Source organism: Cebidichthys violaceus, unplaced genomic scaffold (genome assembly GCF_023349555.1).
Source record: "Cebidichthys violaceus isolate CVI_PGR_0920_01 unplaced genomic scaffold, fCebVio1.0.p SCAF_109, whole genome shotgun sequence".
Classification (NCBI taxonomy): domain Eukaryota; kingdom Metazoa; phylum Chordata; class Actinopteri; order Perciformes; family Stichaeidae; genus Cebidichthys; species Cebidichthys violaceus.
The window spans coordinates 334,656-352,500 of NW_027176273.1; the positions used below are offsets into that span (position 1 = coordinate 334,656).

General features: G+C 42.9%; 2 protein-coding genes across 2 annotated transcripts in view; one reads left to right on the top strand and one right to left on the bottom strand.

The window, feature by feature from the left end:
* Positions 1–11,208, top strand: LOC137889389 (zinc finger protein 585A-like). Its single transcript, XM_068733233.1, has 4 exons — positions 1–242; positions 730–821; positions 1,847–2,080; positions 7,660–11,208. The coding sequence occupies exons 3-4, from the start codon at positions 1,882–1,884 to the stop codon at positions 10,881–10,883; spliced, it is 3,423 nt and encodes a 1,140-aa protein (XP_068589334.1). The 5' UTR covers positions 1–242; positions 730–821; positions 1,847–1,881; the 3' UTR covers positions 10,884–11,208.
* A 1,231-nt stretch (positions 11,209–12,439) lies between these two features.
* LOC137889438 (zinc finger protein with KRAB and SCAN domains 7-like) overlaps positions 12,440–17,845 on the bottom strand; it is an 8,763-nt gene continuing 3,357 nt past the window's right edge. The window contains exons 4-6 of the mRNA XM_068733296.1: positions 17,815–17,845; positions 17,675–17,698; positions 12,440–15,961 (exon numbers count right to left, since the gene is read on the bottom strand). The exon at positions 17,815–17,845 is cut by the window's right edge and continues 252 nt beyond it. Coding sequence (XP_068589397.1) covers positions 14,460–15,961; positions 17,675–17,698; positions 17,815–17,845 — 1,557 coding nt within the window. The 3' untranslated portion in view covers positions 12,440–14,459. The remainder of the gene's footprint in view (positions 15,962–17,674; positions 17,699–17,814) is intronic.

The following is a 17,845-nucleotide window of genomic DNA, read 5'->3' on the forward strand; positions in this document are numbered from 1 at the left end:
ATGTGGCTGTGTTAGCATGTCAGCTGAGTGTCAATAAGGACACGAACACAGTGTAGTTTTCTTTGCTCTTCTTTCACTCGATCTGTGGAAAATGTCCACATTTCAGGATGTTCAACATGAATTCAAACGGCGGCTCGCGGACCTCTGATTGGACATTTGGAGTCAACAATATCCGGATGTGAAAAGGAGAAAAGAGCTGGATGTGGTTTTAAAGGCCGACATGGAGCTGCGGAGAGAAGCAGGTTGGTTTTCTTTCTCCTGCTGGAAACATCTGTACTGATCATGTTGTCCGTGCTAAGCTAACGATAGCCTGTTAGCAGCTAGCTCCCGCTAACAAGCTAACGTTAGCCTGTTAGCAGCTAGCTCCCGCTAACAAGCTAACGTTAGCCTGTTAGCAGCTAGCTCCTGCTAACAGCTTCTACTGCGTGTTGAGGATAGATTGTTGTTTCTATTCAGCCACAGATTTAAAGTGACAGTACAGAATGTTAATATTGTTATGATTGTTTCAGCACTTTGAAATAAAAAGCTTCTTAAATGTAAATATTTCTTTTCTTCTCGACTGTAAACTAACATGACTGTGTTTCTCTGATTGACACACTTGTATACCGACTGATGGATAATAATATGTAATAATAATAATAATAATAATATGATCACATTGTTGGTACAGTATACAGATAGTGATTATAAACGACTGAGATATAAACAGTTGTGAGATGTTTCTTCTAGAGATGAATCCATCGATGGAATGAATCTGATTCTTTGAGGAACCGGTTCATCTTCAGACGTCACAGCGCTGTGGCCTCTGTTCCTGACCCCGGGTAGGTTGTTTCTTTATACTCGTGTTATTATCGTCCTATAACTGTACGTATAACATATTAGTCCCCGACCTCCACACGAGAACGAAGACGCAGAACAACGTCCAAAATATACGTCAGCAGATCTGAAGATACGACCTTGAAGTCGATGGTAGACCTTTAGCCGAGAGTGTTCTGGTGCCAAGAACGCTTCTGAACCCTCTACGCTCCAACATGGTCGATCAACGACTAGAGAGAAGTCCAACAACAAAGCCCCCCTTCATTAACCTGGAGTCCCCCAGTCAGAGACCTACTAGAGCTCCAGAGACCCCGATAAGGCCGTGTTCTTTAACAGTCAGCGACTCGCTCTTCACCCTCTGGTTCTCCGGGGAGAGGATAGAGTCCAGCTCCTCTCCAGGAGTTTGGTTCCAGAACCAGTGCCATGCGTGGAGGTGAGCTCAACTACATCTAGTTGGTTCCGCTCCACCTCCGGTCTGTGGTGCCTGTGGTGCCTGAATGTATATTTTTTGGGCTGTTTTTTATTAAATAACAGAACAAATTACATTTTCTCTAAAAACCTCAGCAGGTCACAGGACGTTCTCTCACCGTCACTCAAACAAATGTCAAAATAAAAGGTCTTCAGGTTCCTGGACGAATGAAACCATCTCTCTGTTGGGACTCGTGTTACTGTCTGAGTCTGTAGTTGAAAACGTTTGAGGATATTTAATGTGATAATGTCGAGGACGATAGTTGATCAAATCAGTTCCTCTGTTGGTTTGTTATTTCTGTTTGTTGCAGATGTTCTGGGCTGTGGTTCTTCCACTCTATTTATAAAGAACCTGAGAGAGCTAGACGTAGGTTTGTGTTCATAGTGCTTTAACTCTGTTCAGGTGTTTCTACATGATCAACGTTTTGTTAAAGTTAATAAATACCTCACTTCTTCTCGAACTCCACCATCAGTGGAAGAAGTTCACGCTTTAGACCTCCACCGTCTCTGACCGGAGTGATGTGTGAAGTTACTCATCCAGGCAACCGTCCCTCCGTTACAGGTGGTCCCTCCAGCCGGATCCAGTAATCACTGAAGATGATGGAGTCTGAGGAGACCCACGTCGGAGCCGATCAACCGGTGGTCCACCGGAGACCCCCCAGGGAGACGAGACCTCCACCGCACCTGAGACCTCCACCTCACCTGAGACCTCCACCGCACCTGAGACCTCCACCACACCTGTCTGATGACGCTGTGGACTTCCTCCCAGAGGTCGAGTCACCACAAACACAACCAGGTGAGTCCTCACACATCTTCAGAACCTCTTCAGAACATTACATTACAGTCATTTAGCAGACGCTTTTATCCAAAGCGACTTACAAGAAGTGTATCAACATTGGTATTCAAGAGAACTACTAGTCACCAGAAGTCATAAGTACATCTCCTTTTTAAACAAGCATCTAAGAGCATGAAGCAGAGCATAACTCAGAGCCAAAGTACAGTACAGAAAGTGCTGAGTGGAAGGCTCAGGGTAGCACTTCCTGAAGAGGTGAGTCTTCAGCCTGATGAAAGATGGGCAGCGACTCTGCAGCGGAGCGAAGTGGTCGGGCGGGGGTGTAAGGCTTGACCATGGCCTGGAGATAGGAAGGGGCTGTTCCTTTCACTGCCCTGTAGGCTAGCACCAGAGTCTTAAACTGGATGAGCTCTTACAGGGAGCCAGTGTAGAGAATGGAGAAAGGAAGTTGTGTGGGAGAACTTGGGGCGATTGAACACCAGGCGAGCTGTGGCTTTCTGGACAAGCTCCAGAGGTCTGATGGCCGACGCCGGGGCTCCGGCAAGTAGAGAGTGTCAGTAGTCCAGACGGGAGATGACAAGAGCCTGGATGAGAACCTGCTCCGTCTCGTCAGTGAGGAAGAGGAGAATCCTCCTGATGTTGTAGAGCAGGAATCTGCAGGAGCGTGTAACGGATGAAATGTTTGCTGAGAATGACAGTTGGTCATCCAGGGTCACACCCAGGTTCCTCGCAGTCCGAGTTGGCGTCACCACGGTATCATCAATGGTGATGGACAGGTCCCGATGCGAGCAACCCTTCCCCGGGAGGAACAGTAGCTCAGTTTTGTCCAGGTTGAGCTTGAGGTGGTGTGTCGTCATCCACTTTGAGATGTCAGCCAAACACGCAGCGATGCGCGTCTCCACTTGGGTGTCACCGGGGGGAAATGACAAGACCAGCTGGGTGTCATCGGCATAACAACGGTAGGAGAAGTCATGCGAGCGAATAACAGAACCCAGAGATGTTGTGTAAAACCTCTTCAGGTCTACTGCTTCACATCAGGACTGAACCATGTTTTTATTTAATCAGTTGATTAATCAAACTATTAATTGACCCAATATTAAAATCCAAAGTTTAATTTAATGTAATCACCGTTTGTCAAATCAATGCTTTCCCTCAACTGGACAATCTTTTACTTCAAACATAAAAAGTCTTGACGTTTATTACATCACTGACAGAAACACATTCCGTGTGTTGGGGGGGGGGGGGCGGGACAAAAATGGCCACCGATGTCTTCACAAGTTATTCAAATCACCTGAACAGGAAAGCCAGCGTGAAGCAATGCTCTGCTGAGAGTTTTAGCCCAGAAGAACCAGGAGGACATGAAGCCACAGTAACAGTCGGGTCACTCTGTGTCCTCAGTGATCATAGACGTTACACTGGTGAGCTCCAGACATCAGGAGCTCCACGGTTCACGGTCCATGTACACGTTGTCCAATGTTAAACCGCCTCTTTGCCAGAATCCCAAAGAAGGTTTAGTTTTTTTTGTGTTTCCTCTTCATCATGTGACCTCTTCATCACATGTTTCCTCTTCATCACGTTTTAATCACTTTGTTATTGGTCACTGGTCTTCCAGGTGAGATGAAGGTGATCACAATGGGCTCACCTTTACAGGGGCTCTGGATCATGTGACCCAGTGGCATCGCTCTCTTTTTTTGCCCCCTCAAGGCCCCTCCCTCCTCCAAGGCTTCGTTCCCAAGCTGCTAAAGATCTTTCCAGAGCGACCGCCATACGAAGCTCCTGCGGCTTCCAGGTTCCAACCCTTCAGTTGGGTCTGGAAGATGAGGCCCTGTTATTTCTTTGGCTTGGCCCCATGGACCTCTTCCATTCTCTCTCCCCAGAGTACCGTAAGGCCGGTAAGAACCACCCGCTCGGTACCTTAAGCCCAGAGGACTATGTTGGGTCCGAGGCTAGTGTGGGTTATCTCCTCTGGGAATTTGAGCTTCTTCTTAAGGTCCACTCACATCTCCCTTTTTGTGGCCGCGTCCTCTTGTTCTTCACCTCTGCTGCTGCTTTTCTCCCACCTGAACTGAGTAAGTGGAGGAAACCAGGGCCATTAGAAAGTTGTTTTAGCTCCTTTATTGTCTTCTCCACACCAGCAGCCAACTGTGTCAGAATGGTCCCGGTTGGGTGGCCTCCTGCAGAGCGTGCAGCTGTTGTACACTGCTAACCTCCATGTGTGTGGGTTTGACGGAGTGAAACCCAACAAACTTTATCCGATGTCCTTCCATGCTCCAGATGTCCTGCCTGGTCAGTGCCCAGCTGCTCTGCTTGTTTATGGCTCCAGCCTTGACATGTCGGGTTCCCTGCTCTGCCTTGTTGACCTCCCTCCACACCTAACCGCTCCTTCAGGTTAGCATTGATCCAACCTGGTGGAGCACCTCAGAGCTACTCTGCTCTGGGCCACTGACCCGACGATGTTGACGTGATGCAGGCCATCCTCTGCTTCCCTCAATGCTCTGCTGGCTGACCACTTAGAACCTGTTCTGACTTCAATGTCTGCCTAGTGCACTCTTGTATCCTAACTCTCTCATTAAGTTACCTTGTACTGCTGAATCATGGATGTTTTGGCTGCTGCAGCTTTCTGTTTGAGCTCTACAGGCCAACGACGACCAGCCATCTCCTCAGCTACACTTTCATCTTCCTCTCCAGCCCCAGTGGAAACGGGTACCTCATAAAAGAGCAGCAGCCAAAGCTGTCTGTGAAACACCTCATGTTGGTTTCCTCTGGACTTATACTTGCCAGGTTGGCCTCTCTTCTCCAGAGCTTTCATCCAGGTTTCAGCTTGAATGAGCATCTCCTTCACACTCGACTTGTCGGTGAGTCCACCCTGTACCACTTCTCTTCACCGGTTTCTCTTTCACCGTTGGGATAATTTACTCTCCCATTATAAAGCGATACTTTTCCTGGACACGCCATCTCTTCAGTACAAATACATCTCTGATCTGCTGCTACCTTATGAACCAACCCGACCACTTAGGTCGTCTGGGACCGGTCTACTTTCTGAGTCAGAACTAAACATGGAGAAGCAGCATTTTTCTGCTCCACATATCTGGAACAAAGTCCCAGAAAGCTGCAGGTCTGCAGAGACCCTCAGCTCCTTTAAATCAAGACTGAAGACTTTTATGTTTGCTGCTGCCTTTTAATTGAACCAGATTCAAGGATATTAATCAATTTCTGCATTTTACTACTGTATTTTATTTCTTAAAAACTGCACTGCAACTATTATTCTGTTTTTAGCTTTTTAGTGTTTTAATGACTGTTTTTAATGTTTCAATGAATGTTCTTAATTGTTTTTAAATCTCCTTTTCGTTTGCATTATGTTTTGATGCTTTTAATGGTTTTATGTGAAGCACTTTGAATTGCCTTGTTGTTGAAATGTGCTATACAAATAAACTTGCCTTGCCTTCAGTACTAGTATCTTTGCCCAATTGGTGAGATCGACCAAGTCCTCCAGGTCCATCGGTTCATCTCCCTTTAGGTGCTGATCTGTGATCATTAGGTCGTCCATGAATGTCCTGATGGATAACACTTGGCAGTACTGCATCCCGATGTAGCATCTTCACTGCTGCTACTACTACTATAGTTGCTACTACTACTCCAACTGTAGCAGCTGCTACTACTACTACTATTATAGCTGCTACTGCTACAGTCTACTACTACTACTACTACTATAGCTGCTGCTGCTACTACAACTATGCTGCTACTACTACTACTATGCTACTACTACTACCATAGCTACTACTACAACTATAGCTGCTGCTACTACAACTATAGCTGCTGCTGCTACTACTACAACAATAGCTGCTGCTGCTACTACTACAACTATAGCTGCTGCTACTACTACAACTATAGCTGCTGCTACTACTACAACTATAGCTGCTGCTGCTACTACTACTACAACTATAGCTGCTGCTACTACTACTACTACAACTATAGCTGCTGCTACTACTACAACTATAGCTGCTGCTGCTGCTACTACTACAACTATAGCTGCTGCTGCTGCTACTACAACTATAGCTACTGCTGCTGCTACTACAACTATAGCTGCTGCTGCTACTACTACAACTATAGCTGCTGCTGCTACTACTACTATAGCTGCTGCTGCTACTACTACAACAACTATAACTGCTGCTACTACTATAGCTGCTACTACTACAACTATAGCTGCTGCTGCTACTACTACTATAGCTGCTGCTGCTACTACTACTATAGCTGCTGCTGCTACTATAGCTGCTACTACCACTACTATAACTATGTAGCAAACATCCTCGGAAAGATAATAAAACTGAAGTGTAATAAATAAAACAATGACAAGAGCTTAACTAATAAACCTCTCAGGAACTGCTATCATGACCCACAGGGCACCATGGACACCACTGGACAAACTCAAGATAGGACTTGGGGTCAATCATGGCACTCAAACCGTTAAGGCCCTACAATGTTTTATGATGCCACCTTTCTGGTTACGAGCATCACATCAAATTGTAATGAACAACTTAAAGAAACCTTCACTTGATATGCTAGTCCTAGTCTTTAATAAGTCTTTATATTTTATATAAATATATTTATAATCTAACCCAGAGTAACAAACTCACTGTATTTTTAAACTATGCACAAATTGACTCTTAACTGTTTTGTGTGCATTTGTTGTTTGTTCTCATGCAAAACTCATCTCACTTTACTGACTCACTCTACATATTGTTTGTCTTTATACATTAACTATGCAAGCTTGAAGTTTACCAAATATCCATATTTAAACATCTGAGTTCATAAAAGTTATTTAAAGTTAAGTTCATGATAGACAACTCTGCTGGCAACTTTCCTCTCAACATGAGCACCAACAAGCTGCTCGTCTATTCTAGAGGGTTATGGAATAAAGAATTAAGTAGACTATGTAAGTAACTGGTATTAATTCTGTAAAATAAGGTTAAATTCAATAATCAAGACAGTTGATAGGTGGGAGTGGTTTACACCCCCGTTCTCAAGGAGATGAAGCCAGAAGACATCAGAGAACTTGTCTCTCTTCTACACTTTGCACTATGCTTGTTTGGAAAAGGAAATGTACTTATGACTTCTGGTGACTAGTAGTTCTTTTGATTACCAATGTTGATGCACTTATTGTAAGTCGCTTTGGATAAAAGCGTCTGCTAAATGACTGTAATGTAATGTACACTTTGACGTTGAAGGTTGATCTCTGTTCCAGCCACTATTGAGAGAAAGAGACTCTAAAAGAAAAGACTTAAATATTTTCTTTTATACTAATTTGTTTTATAGATCATAATTTAATTATTAATAATTGTTACATTTATTAACTCTGCTACCAACAATGCTACAGCTACTACTACTAGTTATAATAATAATAATATTAATATGAATAATTTAACTAAATAACTTTTGTTGTAAAGCAAATCTCAAAAGTTATTTAAGTATTTGAGTAAATATACTTTTTTATTTTCTCACAAAAACATTCCTTTGTGTCTCTAAAAACAGATGAAAACTCCACAGGGCAGCTTCCACATAAAGAAATGTTCTGTCTGTTTCAGTTTTACTTTCAGATGTACGAAAAGTGGTCGTCGGTGAAGAAGAGCAGCATGAGTGGAGCTCCAGTCTGGACCAAGAGGATCCAGAGCCCGCACACATTAAAGAGGAACAGGAGGAACTCTGGACCAGTCAGGAGGGAGAGCAGCTTCAAGATCTGGAGGAGGCTGATATCACCAAGTTCACATTCACTCCTGTGAAGAGTGAAGATGATGAAGAGAAACCTCAGTCCTCACAGCTTCATCAAAGACTAACGGAACAGATGGAAACAGAAGCTGATGGAGAGGACTGTGGAAGACCAGAACCAGACAGGAACTTAAATCCAGAACCAGATACTGATGAGGAGACTAGAGACTCTTCTGAACCTGAGACTGATAACAGTGATGACTGGACGGAGACCAGAGAGCCTCAGTCAGGTTTAAACAAAGGTCATGTCGGAGATTCAAGGTGTGGTGATGGTAAGAAACCATTTAGCTGCTCTGAGTGTGAGAAAAGATTCGGCACCAAGGGAACCCTGAAGGAACACATGAGAATCCACACAGGCGAGAAACCATTTAGTTGTACAGTTTGTGGTAAAAGATTTTCACGAAAGGGACACCTGACACAACACATGCCGGTCCACACGGGAGAGAAACGATTCAGTTGCAGTATGTGTAACAAAAGATTCTCCTGGTGTTCACAGATCACAAGACACATATGTGTTGGTCGTCAGTCCTCACGGATTCATCAGAGTCAGACTGAGGAGAACAGAGAGGCAGAACCTCCAGAAGCTGATGGAGAGGACTTTGGAGGACCAGAACCAGATCCTGATAACAAGACTGGAGACTCTTCTGAACCTGAGACTGATAACAGTGATGACTGGACGGAGACCAGAGAACCTCAGTCAGGTTTAAACTCTCTGAATAATGAAGTTTATAGTGAGAAACCATTTAGCTGCTCTGAGTGTTGGAAAAGATTTAGGAAACAGACACATCTGAAGATACACATGAGATCTCACATGGGAGAGAAACTTTTTAGATGCTCACTTTGTAAGAAATCTTTTCCACAAAGTGAAGACTTAGAGAAACATTTGACACGTCACACAGAAGAGAAAAGATTCAGCTGCAGTGTTTGTAAGGAAACATTTGTCTGGCGTTACCAGGTCAAAGATCATAAATGTGTTGGTTGCCAGTCCTCACAGCTTCATCAAAGACAAACTGAGGCGAAGAAGAAAGAGACAGAACCTCCAGACAGGAACTCAGATCCAGATTTAGAACCAGATCCTGATGTCAAGACTGAACCGTCCTCTGAACCTGATGACAGTGTTGACGTTGAGTTTTGGAAAGAGACCAGGAAACATCAGTCAGGGTTCACGTACCAGAGAAATAAAAAGGTCTTTGTAAACGATGGATTTAATAGCAGCAAGAAACCATTCAGCTGCTCTGATGATGAGGCTGAAACTGAACCCAAGACTGATGACGGAGTTGATGGTGATCGACCTCAATCAGTTCTGAAGCATCTGAACAGTGAGGACGTCTCTGTCAGAGATCCAGGATGTAACACTGACATGAAACCTTTCAGCTCCTCTGAGTGTCATGAAAGATCTAAAGACAGTCTCACTCTGCTGACACACAAGAACCCCCCCACAGGAGAGAAACCGTTCGGCTGCTCACTTTGTGGTCAAATATTTAACATGCAGGAAAGCTTACATTCTCACATGACACAGCACTCGGGGGAGAAACCTTTCCGCTGCTCAGTGTGTAACACAGACTGCAATGACAGCGAGTCTTTAGTTCAACACATGAGAATCCACACGAGACGAACGCGGTTCAGATGCCAAACTTGTGGTGAAGAGTTTGCATGGAGGAGATATCTGACAAAACATATGGAAGTCCACTCAAAGAAGAAATTCTACACCTGCAGAGATTGTGAACAAAGATTCACCTGGTATAACACGCTCAGAAACCACAGATGTGTTGGTCGTCGTTTCTCACAGCTTCATCAAACTCAAACTGAGAAGAGCAGAGAGACAGAACCTCCAGAAGCTGATGGAGAGGACTGTGGAGCACCAGAACCAGACAGGAACTCAGATCCAGATAGACATCCAGAACTAGATCCTGATGACAAGATTGGAGACTCTTCTGAACCTGAGACTGATGACAGTGATGACTGGAAGGAGACCAGAGAACCTCAGTCAGGTTTAAACTCTCTGAATAATGAGGAAGGTTCTAGTGAGAAACCATTCATCTGCTCTAAGTGCGGGAAAAGATTTGGCACTAGGAGAAATCTAAAGGTACACAGGATATCTCACACAGGAGAGAAACCATTCAGCTGCTCAGTTTGTGAGAAATCTTTCACACAAAGTGGAAGTTTACAGACGCACATGAGAATCCACACGGGAAAGAAACCGTTCAGCTGCAGTGTTTGTACCAAAACATTTTTCTGGCATCAACAGATCAAAAAACATAAATGTGTTGGTCCTCAGTCCTCACAGCTTCATCAAAGACAAACTGAACGGATGGAACAAGAAGCTGATGAAGAGGAATGTGGAGGACCAGAACCAGACAGGAACTCAGATCTAGATAGACATCCAGATCCTGATAACAAGACTGGAGACTCTTCTGAACCTGAGACTGATGACAGTAATGGTTGGAAGGAGACCAGAGAACCTCAATCAGGTTTAAACTCGTTGAATAATGAAGTTTCTAGTGAGAAACCATTCAGCTGCTCTCAGTGTGGGAAAAGATTTAGCCACAAAGGAAATCTGAGTAGACACACGAGAACTCACACAGGAGAGAAACCATTCAGCTGCTCTGTGTGCGGTAAAGCTTTCAACGTACGTTCGTCTCTTAAGGTGCACATGAGATGTCACACGGGAGAGAAACCATTCAACTGCTCAGTTTGTAGGAAGTCTTTCACACAGAGGGGAAGTTTACAGACACACATGGGAATCCACACGGGAGAGAAACCGTTCAGCTGCTCGGTGTGTGAGAAAAGATTTCTAACCAAAGCACAACTGAAGAATCACACGATGAATCACACCGGAGAGAAAAGGTTCTCCTGCAGTGTTTGTGACCGAGGGTTCACCTGGTACGACCAGCTCAGGAACCATCAGTGTGTCGGCCATCGGTCCTCACAGCTTCATCTTCATCAGAACGAGAACAGAGAAGAACAGCCTCCAGCCAGCAGCTCCACTGAATACATGGAAATAACAACTTCTTATATGAGCAACAACGTAGATCTGGCATAAACCTTTTAGTTTTTAGTTGTGGTAAATTTAGTTCCTATGTTTTCTAATGTTCAGTATTTCAATGGTTACGAGAGTTTGTTTTATGTCCAATCAGTGTTGATGATTGGACATAAACACTGAAATGAGTCTTTATGGATGTTGATGACTGATGTCATTCAGTTAATTATGACACTTGATGTTGTTTGAGATGTCTTCATTTAGACGAGACAACGCAACCAGTCGATGTCTTCGTTGGGACAATTTTTGTAGTTTTACATATTTAATGAGTCATCGACTACTTCCGTCTTATTTTTGTGCATCATAAAAATAAAGAACTTGAACTTGAGCATTTGTAGTTGGTTCATTGCAGACAGTTTCTTGCTTTGGGTTAGAATAATACAAATTAATTAAATTGAAGCGGCATACTTAAGAATACCAGTGAAATCTTCAGGTTAAAATCAATTATAGAATGTCAACTAAACATTTTACTCTAAAGCTAATGCTATTATCAAGCTAACGTTATGCTAGCTTTAAGTTAACATAAGATTCTGAGTCGGTAGCAAACACTAAATAAGGCTTGACAGTGTTTAACAACAAGACTAGCGAGCTATCGTCCTTGTCTTTTCTTTTTTGTAATATAAGAATAACAACTCTTTTACATAACACAATCATATCCACACAACCAGAATAGCCGTTGTGAAAAAGTACCTTTTGCCATTTCAGTTTGAATCGGCCTCTGGGCTCAGTGGGTGTCGGCCTCCTCCAGGGTTTCCTCTTGTCGGGGGAAGGAGAGTGTCCGGTTTGGGGACCTCAGAATTGTATGAGACGTCTTGTAAAATGTGAAGCATTTAGGATGAGAGTCAGAACCTCCAAGTCTGAGGTCGTGGTTCACTGCCGGTGGAGTCATTACCCCAAGAGTTCACCTATGGTCATAGATGAGGAGGGGCCTCTTCTTTAACACCTTTGTGGGTATTCTAGCTCCGTCCATGACACCAGAGTCCTGAAGAACAGCAGGATCTACAAAGAGGCCCTGTATCCTCCCTCAGGTAAGTCTGAATTAAGTTGTTAATACATCAATAACCATCAGTTACTCAAAGAAATAGTATTTACTGTCACACTCTCTAGAGGATACTGTTTTTTGGGTGATGGTAGTGACATATTTCTAAGTTGCCTTTAAGTTTGTGTTGTGCAATACTTTTCTAAAGAATATTAATTTAAGTAATTTGTTTGCTGTATACAAGCCTCCTCTTTTAAAAAGTCCCTTAGACTATACGTAGCCGTTTCACCCTTTCCGGATGACTCGGTTGTTGAAATGATCATCTGAACAATAATAATGATGTCATGAACAAACAATGAATAACTGATGCTGTATGACTCGTTACGGTTCTGTTATGACACGATTTAATAATCTGAAGCATGTGTTGCATTAGTTTAACATATTTCAGTCGACTTTTTGTTGTGGCGTCCTGCAGGAAGAAGCTCTTCATGCCAACATTTAAAAAATAGAAGGTTCAAGACTGTTTATTAATAAATGTTTAATGTTTATTTCTTGTTTTGTCACAAACAAGTCGATCCATAACAAATCAATGAGTTTATTGATCAAGATGTTGAAGGAGTTATCTTCTGTAAAACATTAAATCAAACTCATCTTCATCATCCTGAAAGGAGGACTGACGTGTGTTGTCTCACTTCCTGTCTCCAGCGTACTTTCGTAGCTCCAGCTAAACTGAGTTAATTGTGTGATATTCTTCAGTACAAGTGGATAATTATCTGCTATACATTTAAACACTCATAGCTTGCTCCCTCTTTTAGCAACTTTTTGCTTAATATAACAGTTGTTTACACGTTGTTCAGTTCTGCTAACATTAACTCTTGTACTTTAGCTTAGCAGCTAGCGATGGCTTCTCTCTCTCTACCTCGGTGTATCACATGTTTAGCCATTCTTATGAGACAGTTCTGGTGAAAATAACGAATGACCTTCTAATTGATCAGATAAAAGAATTTGTCTCTGTTCTTGTCTTGTTAGACCTTAGTGCTGCGTTCGACACCATTGATCATCACATCCTGTTACAGAGACTAGAACATTATATCGGCAATAATAAAGGAACCGCACTAAACTGGTTTAAATCTTATTTATCCAATCGATCTCAATTTGTAAACGATGAAGCCTTGATGAAGACCAACGTTAATCATAGAGTTCCACAAGGTTCTGTGTTTGGACCAATCTTGTTCACCTTATATATGCTTCCTTTAGGCAATATCAGAAAACACTCCATACACTTTCATTGTTATGCAGATGATACAATTATATCCATTGATCAAACCAGATGAAACCAACCAGCTCACTAAACTTCAAGCAGCTTTAAGGACATAAAAACCTAGATGACCTGCAACTTCCTGATGTTAAACTGAGACTAAATGTTATTCTACTAGAAATCAATGATCTAATGATATAGTTTCTCTAAATGTTATTGCTCTGCATCCAGCAGCAGGGTAAATGATCTCGGAGTTACCTTTGATCAGGATTCATCTTTTAACTCTCAGATAAAACTAATTTCAAGGACTGCCTTTCTTCACCTATGTGACATTAAATAAATCAGACACATCCTGTCTCAAAGAGATGTAGAAAAATGAGTTAATGCATTTGTTACATCTAGATTACTGTGATTCTTTATTATCAGGCTGCTCTAATAAGTCTCTTAAATATCTCCAGCTGATTCAGAATGCTGCAGCTCATGTACTAACAAAAACTAAGAAAAGAGATCATATTACTCCTACACTGACTCCCTGTAAAATCTAGAATATAATTTAAAATCCTTTTACTCACCTATAAAGCCCTGACTGGTCAGAAACCATCACATCTTAAAGAGCTTATAGTACTGTATTATCCTACTAGAGAGCTGGCTCAGGTTTATAGTTGGGGCTGGCTCAGGTTAGTTATTCAAGGGAAATACAACAGTGACTATCACAATGTTTTTGTCCCTCATTGATAAAACTTGTTCCAGACTTCAGGTTAACTTCTGATACAAAAACTCTCCCATTTAATTAATATGTCAAACTTTAATGTGTCAGTATGAAATGTGTCAAAGCAAACAGCCAAACTCAAAATATTTATAAAATAAAAATAATCTTACCAAACATTTTATACTTAAGTTTTTAATGTTCATTTATCCACTAACAGGACTTCTTGTTTGAACCTCATTCTGGTCTTTTGAGAACGTTATTGTCAGCGTTACTTGCTGTTGTGTCAATAACAGGAAGTTGCTAGACATTTGACGCACTAACTTTTGCCTCTCAGAAGTGTGCACTGAAATGTTTCCTCTGTGTGAATCATCACGTGCACCTTCAGATTTTTCTTGTTGCCAAACTTTTTCCCTCACTGACAGAAGATATATTTCAGACGGCTGACAGACACTTTGTTCAGAGTTTAAACCTGACTGAGGTTCTCTGGTCTCCTTCCAGTCGTCATCCCCACTGTCATCAGTCTCAGAAGAGTCTCCAGTCTTATCACCAGGATCTGGTTCTGGGTGTCTATCTTAATCTAATCCGATGAGAAACACACTTTCTGAACTGATAAAACCAAGTTAATATTCATCTTCAGTCACAAGCACTGAAGCTGGATGGTTTCTCTCCTGTGTGGAGTCGCATGTGTCTCTTCAGATTTCCACTTTCACTGAAAGATTTCCCACACACTGAGCAGCAGAATGGTTTCTCTCCTGTGTGGATTCTCATGTGTTTCTGCAAACTATCACTCTTTGTGAAAGATTTCTTACAAACTGAGCAGCTGAAGGGTTTCTCTCCTGTGTGAGATCTCATGTGTACTTTCAGATTTCCATTTTCACTGAAAGCTTTACTGCACAGTGAGCAGCTGTATGGTTTCTCTCCTGTGTGGATTCTCATGTGTTTCTGGAGACTATCACTTTGTGCAAACGACTTCTTACAGAATAAACAGCTGAATGGTTTCTCTCCCGTATGAGATCTCATGTGTCGCTTCAGATGTGCCTTGAAGCCAAATCTTTTCCCACAGTGAGAGCAGCTAAATGGTTTCTCACAAGTACCACATCTGGAATCACTGACGGAATCATTTGAAGAGTTTAAACCTGCCTGAGGTTCTCTGGTCTCCTTCCAGTCGTCATCCTCACTGTCATCAGTCTCAGAAGAGTCTCCAGTCTTGTCAACAGTATCTGGTTCTGAGTTCTTGGCTGGTTGTGGTCCTACACAGTCCTTGTGTTCAGTTGAGCTGCAGGCTGGAGGTTCTGCCTCTCTGTTCTCCTCAGTTTGTCTCTGATGAAGCTGTGAGGACGGATGACCGGAACATTTATGTGTTTTGAGGCTGGTGTACCAAGTGAATCTTCTTTCACAAACACTGCAGCTGAATCTTTTCTCCCCTGTGTGAAGGGGCATGTGGCGTGTCAGACTTCCTGCTTGTGTGAAACTTTTACCACAAACGGAGCAATTGAATGGTTTCTCTCCTGTATGAGATTTAATGTGTAAGTGCAACAACACTTTCCGGGTGAATCCTTTACCACACGACGAGCAGCTGAAAGGTTTCTCCCCCGTATGAGATCTCACATGAATCTTTAGATACGTCTTGGTTCCAAATCTTTTCCCACACTCTGAGCAGCCAAATGGTTTCACACCAGCACTAGATGTTGAATCACTGACAGAAACTTCATCATTATTCAGAGAGTTTAAACCTGACTGAGGTTCTCTAGACTCCTCCCAGTCATCAGTCTCAGGTTCAAACGAGTCTCCAGTCTCCTCATCAGGATCTGGTTCTAGATCTGCGATATTGTCTGGTTCTGGTCCTCCACAGTCCTCTCCATCACCTTCTGTTTCCATCTGTTCAGTTAGTCTTTGATGAAGCTTTGAGGACTGAGGTTTATCTTCATCGTCTTCACTCTTCACAGGAGCGAATGTGAACTTGGTGATATCAGCCTCCTCCAGACCTTGAAGCTGCTCTTCTTCTTGACTGGTCCAGAGTTCCTCCTGTTCCTCTTTAATGTGTGGGGGCTCTGGGTCCTCCTGGTCCAGACTGGAGCTCCACTCCTGCTGCTCTTCTTTAACAACAATCACTTTTCGTACATCTGAATGTAAAACTGAAACACAGAGAGAAAGCTGTTAAAGTAAACCCACACTTCCTTACATTAAAGCTGCTTTGTGGAGTTTTCATCTATTCGCACTAACATGGAGGAATGTTTGCGTAACTAAGTATATTTAACCTAGTACAACTTAAAAGGCACTTCTTAAAGTACTACTTCACTTTTTATGCTACTTAATACTTCTACCTCACTACATCTCAGTTGACCTGCCTTGTTTTTGATCCGGCTCTTTGTGAACTATCGGTGTGCCCTATTTTTAAGACAAGAGACTACTTGATGTCTTGGGACTTTTCATTGGTGCAAATGTTCTTGGGCAAACTTCTCATCAACTACAAAAACCCAACCGTCTTGGGAGAGAAGCAACCAGACATTATCTCACTCTGGTTTCAATATCACAGTGAAGAAAGGCCTATCCTCTCGGATCACTCATCAAAAAACCTGCCGGAGGACATAAGAGCTGCGAGCCTGGTTAAATCTACCAATGCACGGACAGAGGAATGCAAAGTCTTTGCACAGACTTTGATATGATATCTGGAGAGCCGAACCTGGACAATGTCACAGACGTTACCACAGATTAAAAAACATTCTGTGTTGACACTGTGATCCCAAAAAGAACAATGAAAGTTGGATCAGATGGTGGGGGAGGCTGCCGGACAGACTCTGGTAAAAGCAAATTTGTTGTGAGGGTGAACTGTCAAAGAGGCCTTCAACTCCTCAAGGAATTTTCTTGCATCCTGGGAGAGGCTGGGAACATGGAATCCGAGCGGGCCATGTTCAAAGCAGCTGCTAGGAGTCATGGTCAGAAGCTTACAACAGGCACAGAACCTGCTGATAAACGCCAGCAGTGAAGGAAGCTGTGATTTGTGATTTTCATGGACAGGATTTCAAGGCCTAGCTGGGGCAGGAGAGTGTACGGTTTGGGGACCTCATCTCTGCTCTTTGCAGATGATGTGGTTCCATTGGAGCCTTCAGAACGTGACCTTCAGCAGCACTGGGGTGGTTTGGAGCAGAGTGTGAAACGGTCGGGATGAGAATCAGGACCTCCAAGTCTGTGGTTCTCTGCCAGATAACGGTGGATTGCACCCTCTGGCTTGGGAGTGAGTCACTGCCCCAAGCGAAGAAGTTCAAGTATCTCTGGGTCTTGTTCCCCAGTGAGGGTAAAATGATGAGTAAGATGGACAAGTGATTCGGAGCAAAGTCAGCAGTGATGAAGACGTTTTGGTGACGAGGGAGCTGAACCGAAAGACAAAGCTCTCGATTTACCAGTCTATCTACGTTCAGACCCTCATATGTGGTCATGAGCTTTGAGTAGTGACTGAAAGATCGAGGATACAAGCGGCTGAAATGAGCTTCCTTCTTAGGGAGTCTGGTCTCAGCCTTAGAGATAGAGAGAGGAGATCAGATATCTGGAGGGAGCTCGGAGTAGAGACGCTGCTCCTTCAGTTTAAAAAGGGACCAATTAAGGTGGTTTGTGCTTCTGATCAGGATCCTCCTGGACGCCTCCCTATAGAGGTTTTCCTTGTTCAACTGGTAAGAGGCCCTCAAGTGAAAAGTACGATATTTCCCTCAGAGATGTAGTGAAGTAGAAGTATCACACAATGGAAATACTCAAGTAAAGTACCTCAGAATTATACTTAAGTGCAGTACTAATATTAAATGCAACGCTTTGTGGCCTTTATAATTTTTAAAACTTCTCAGTGTGCTTCATACCTGGTGAATCGCTCCTTTCGCCTCCTAAAAACAGATAACAAATTATAATTAAAACAAAAAAACAATTACGTTGTCCCTCAACTGTTCACTGTTGAATTCAATAAAGGTGACGACATAACTACAGATGTTTCCAAACTCACCTACAACGACCACATCTTTACCCTGTAACCA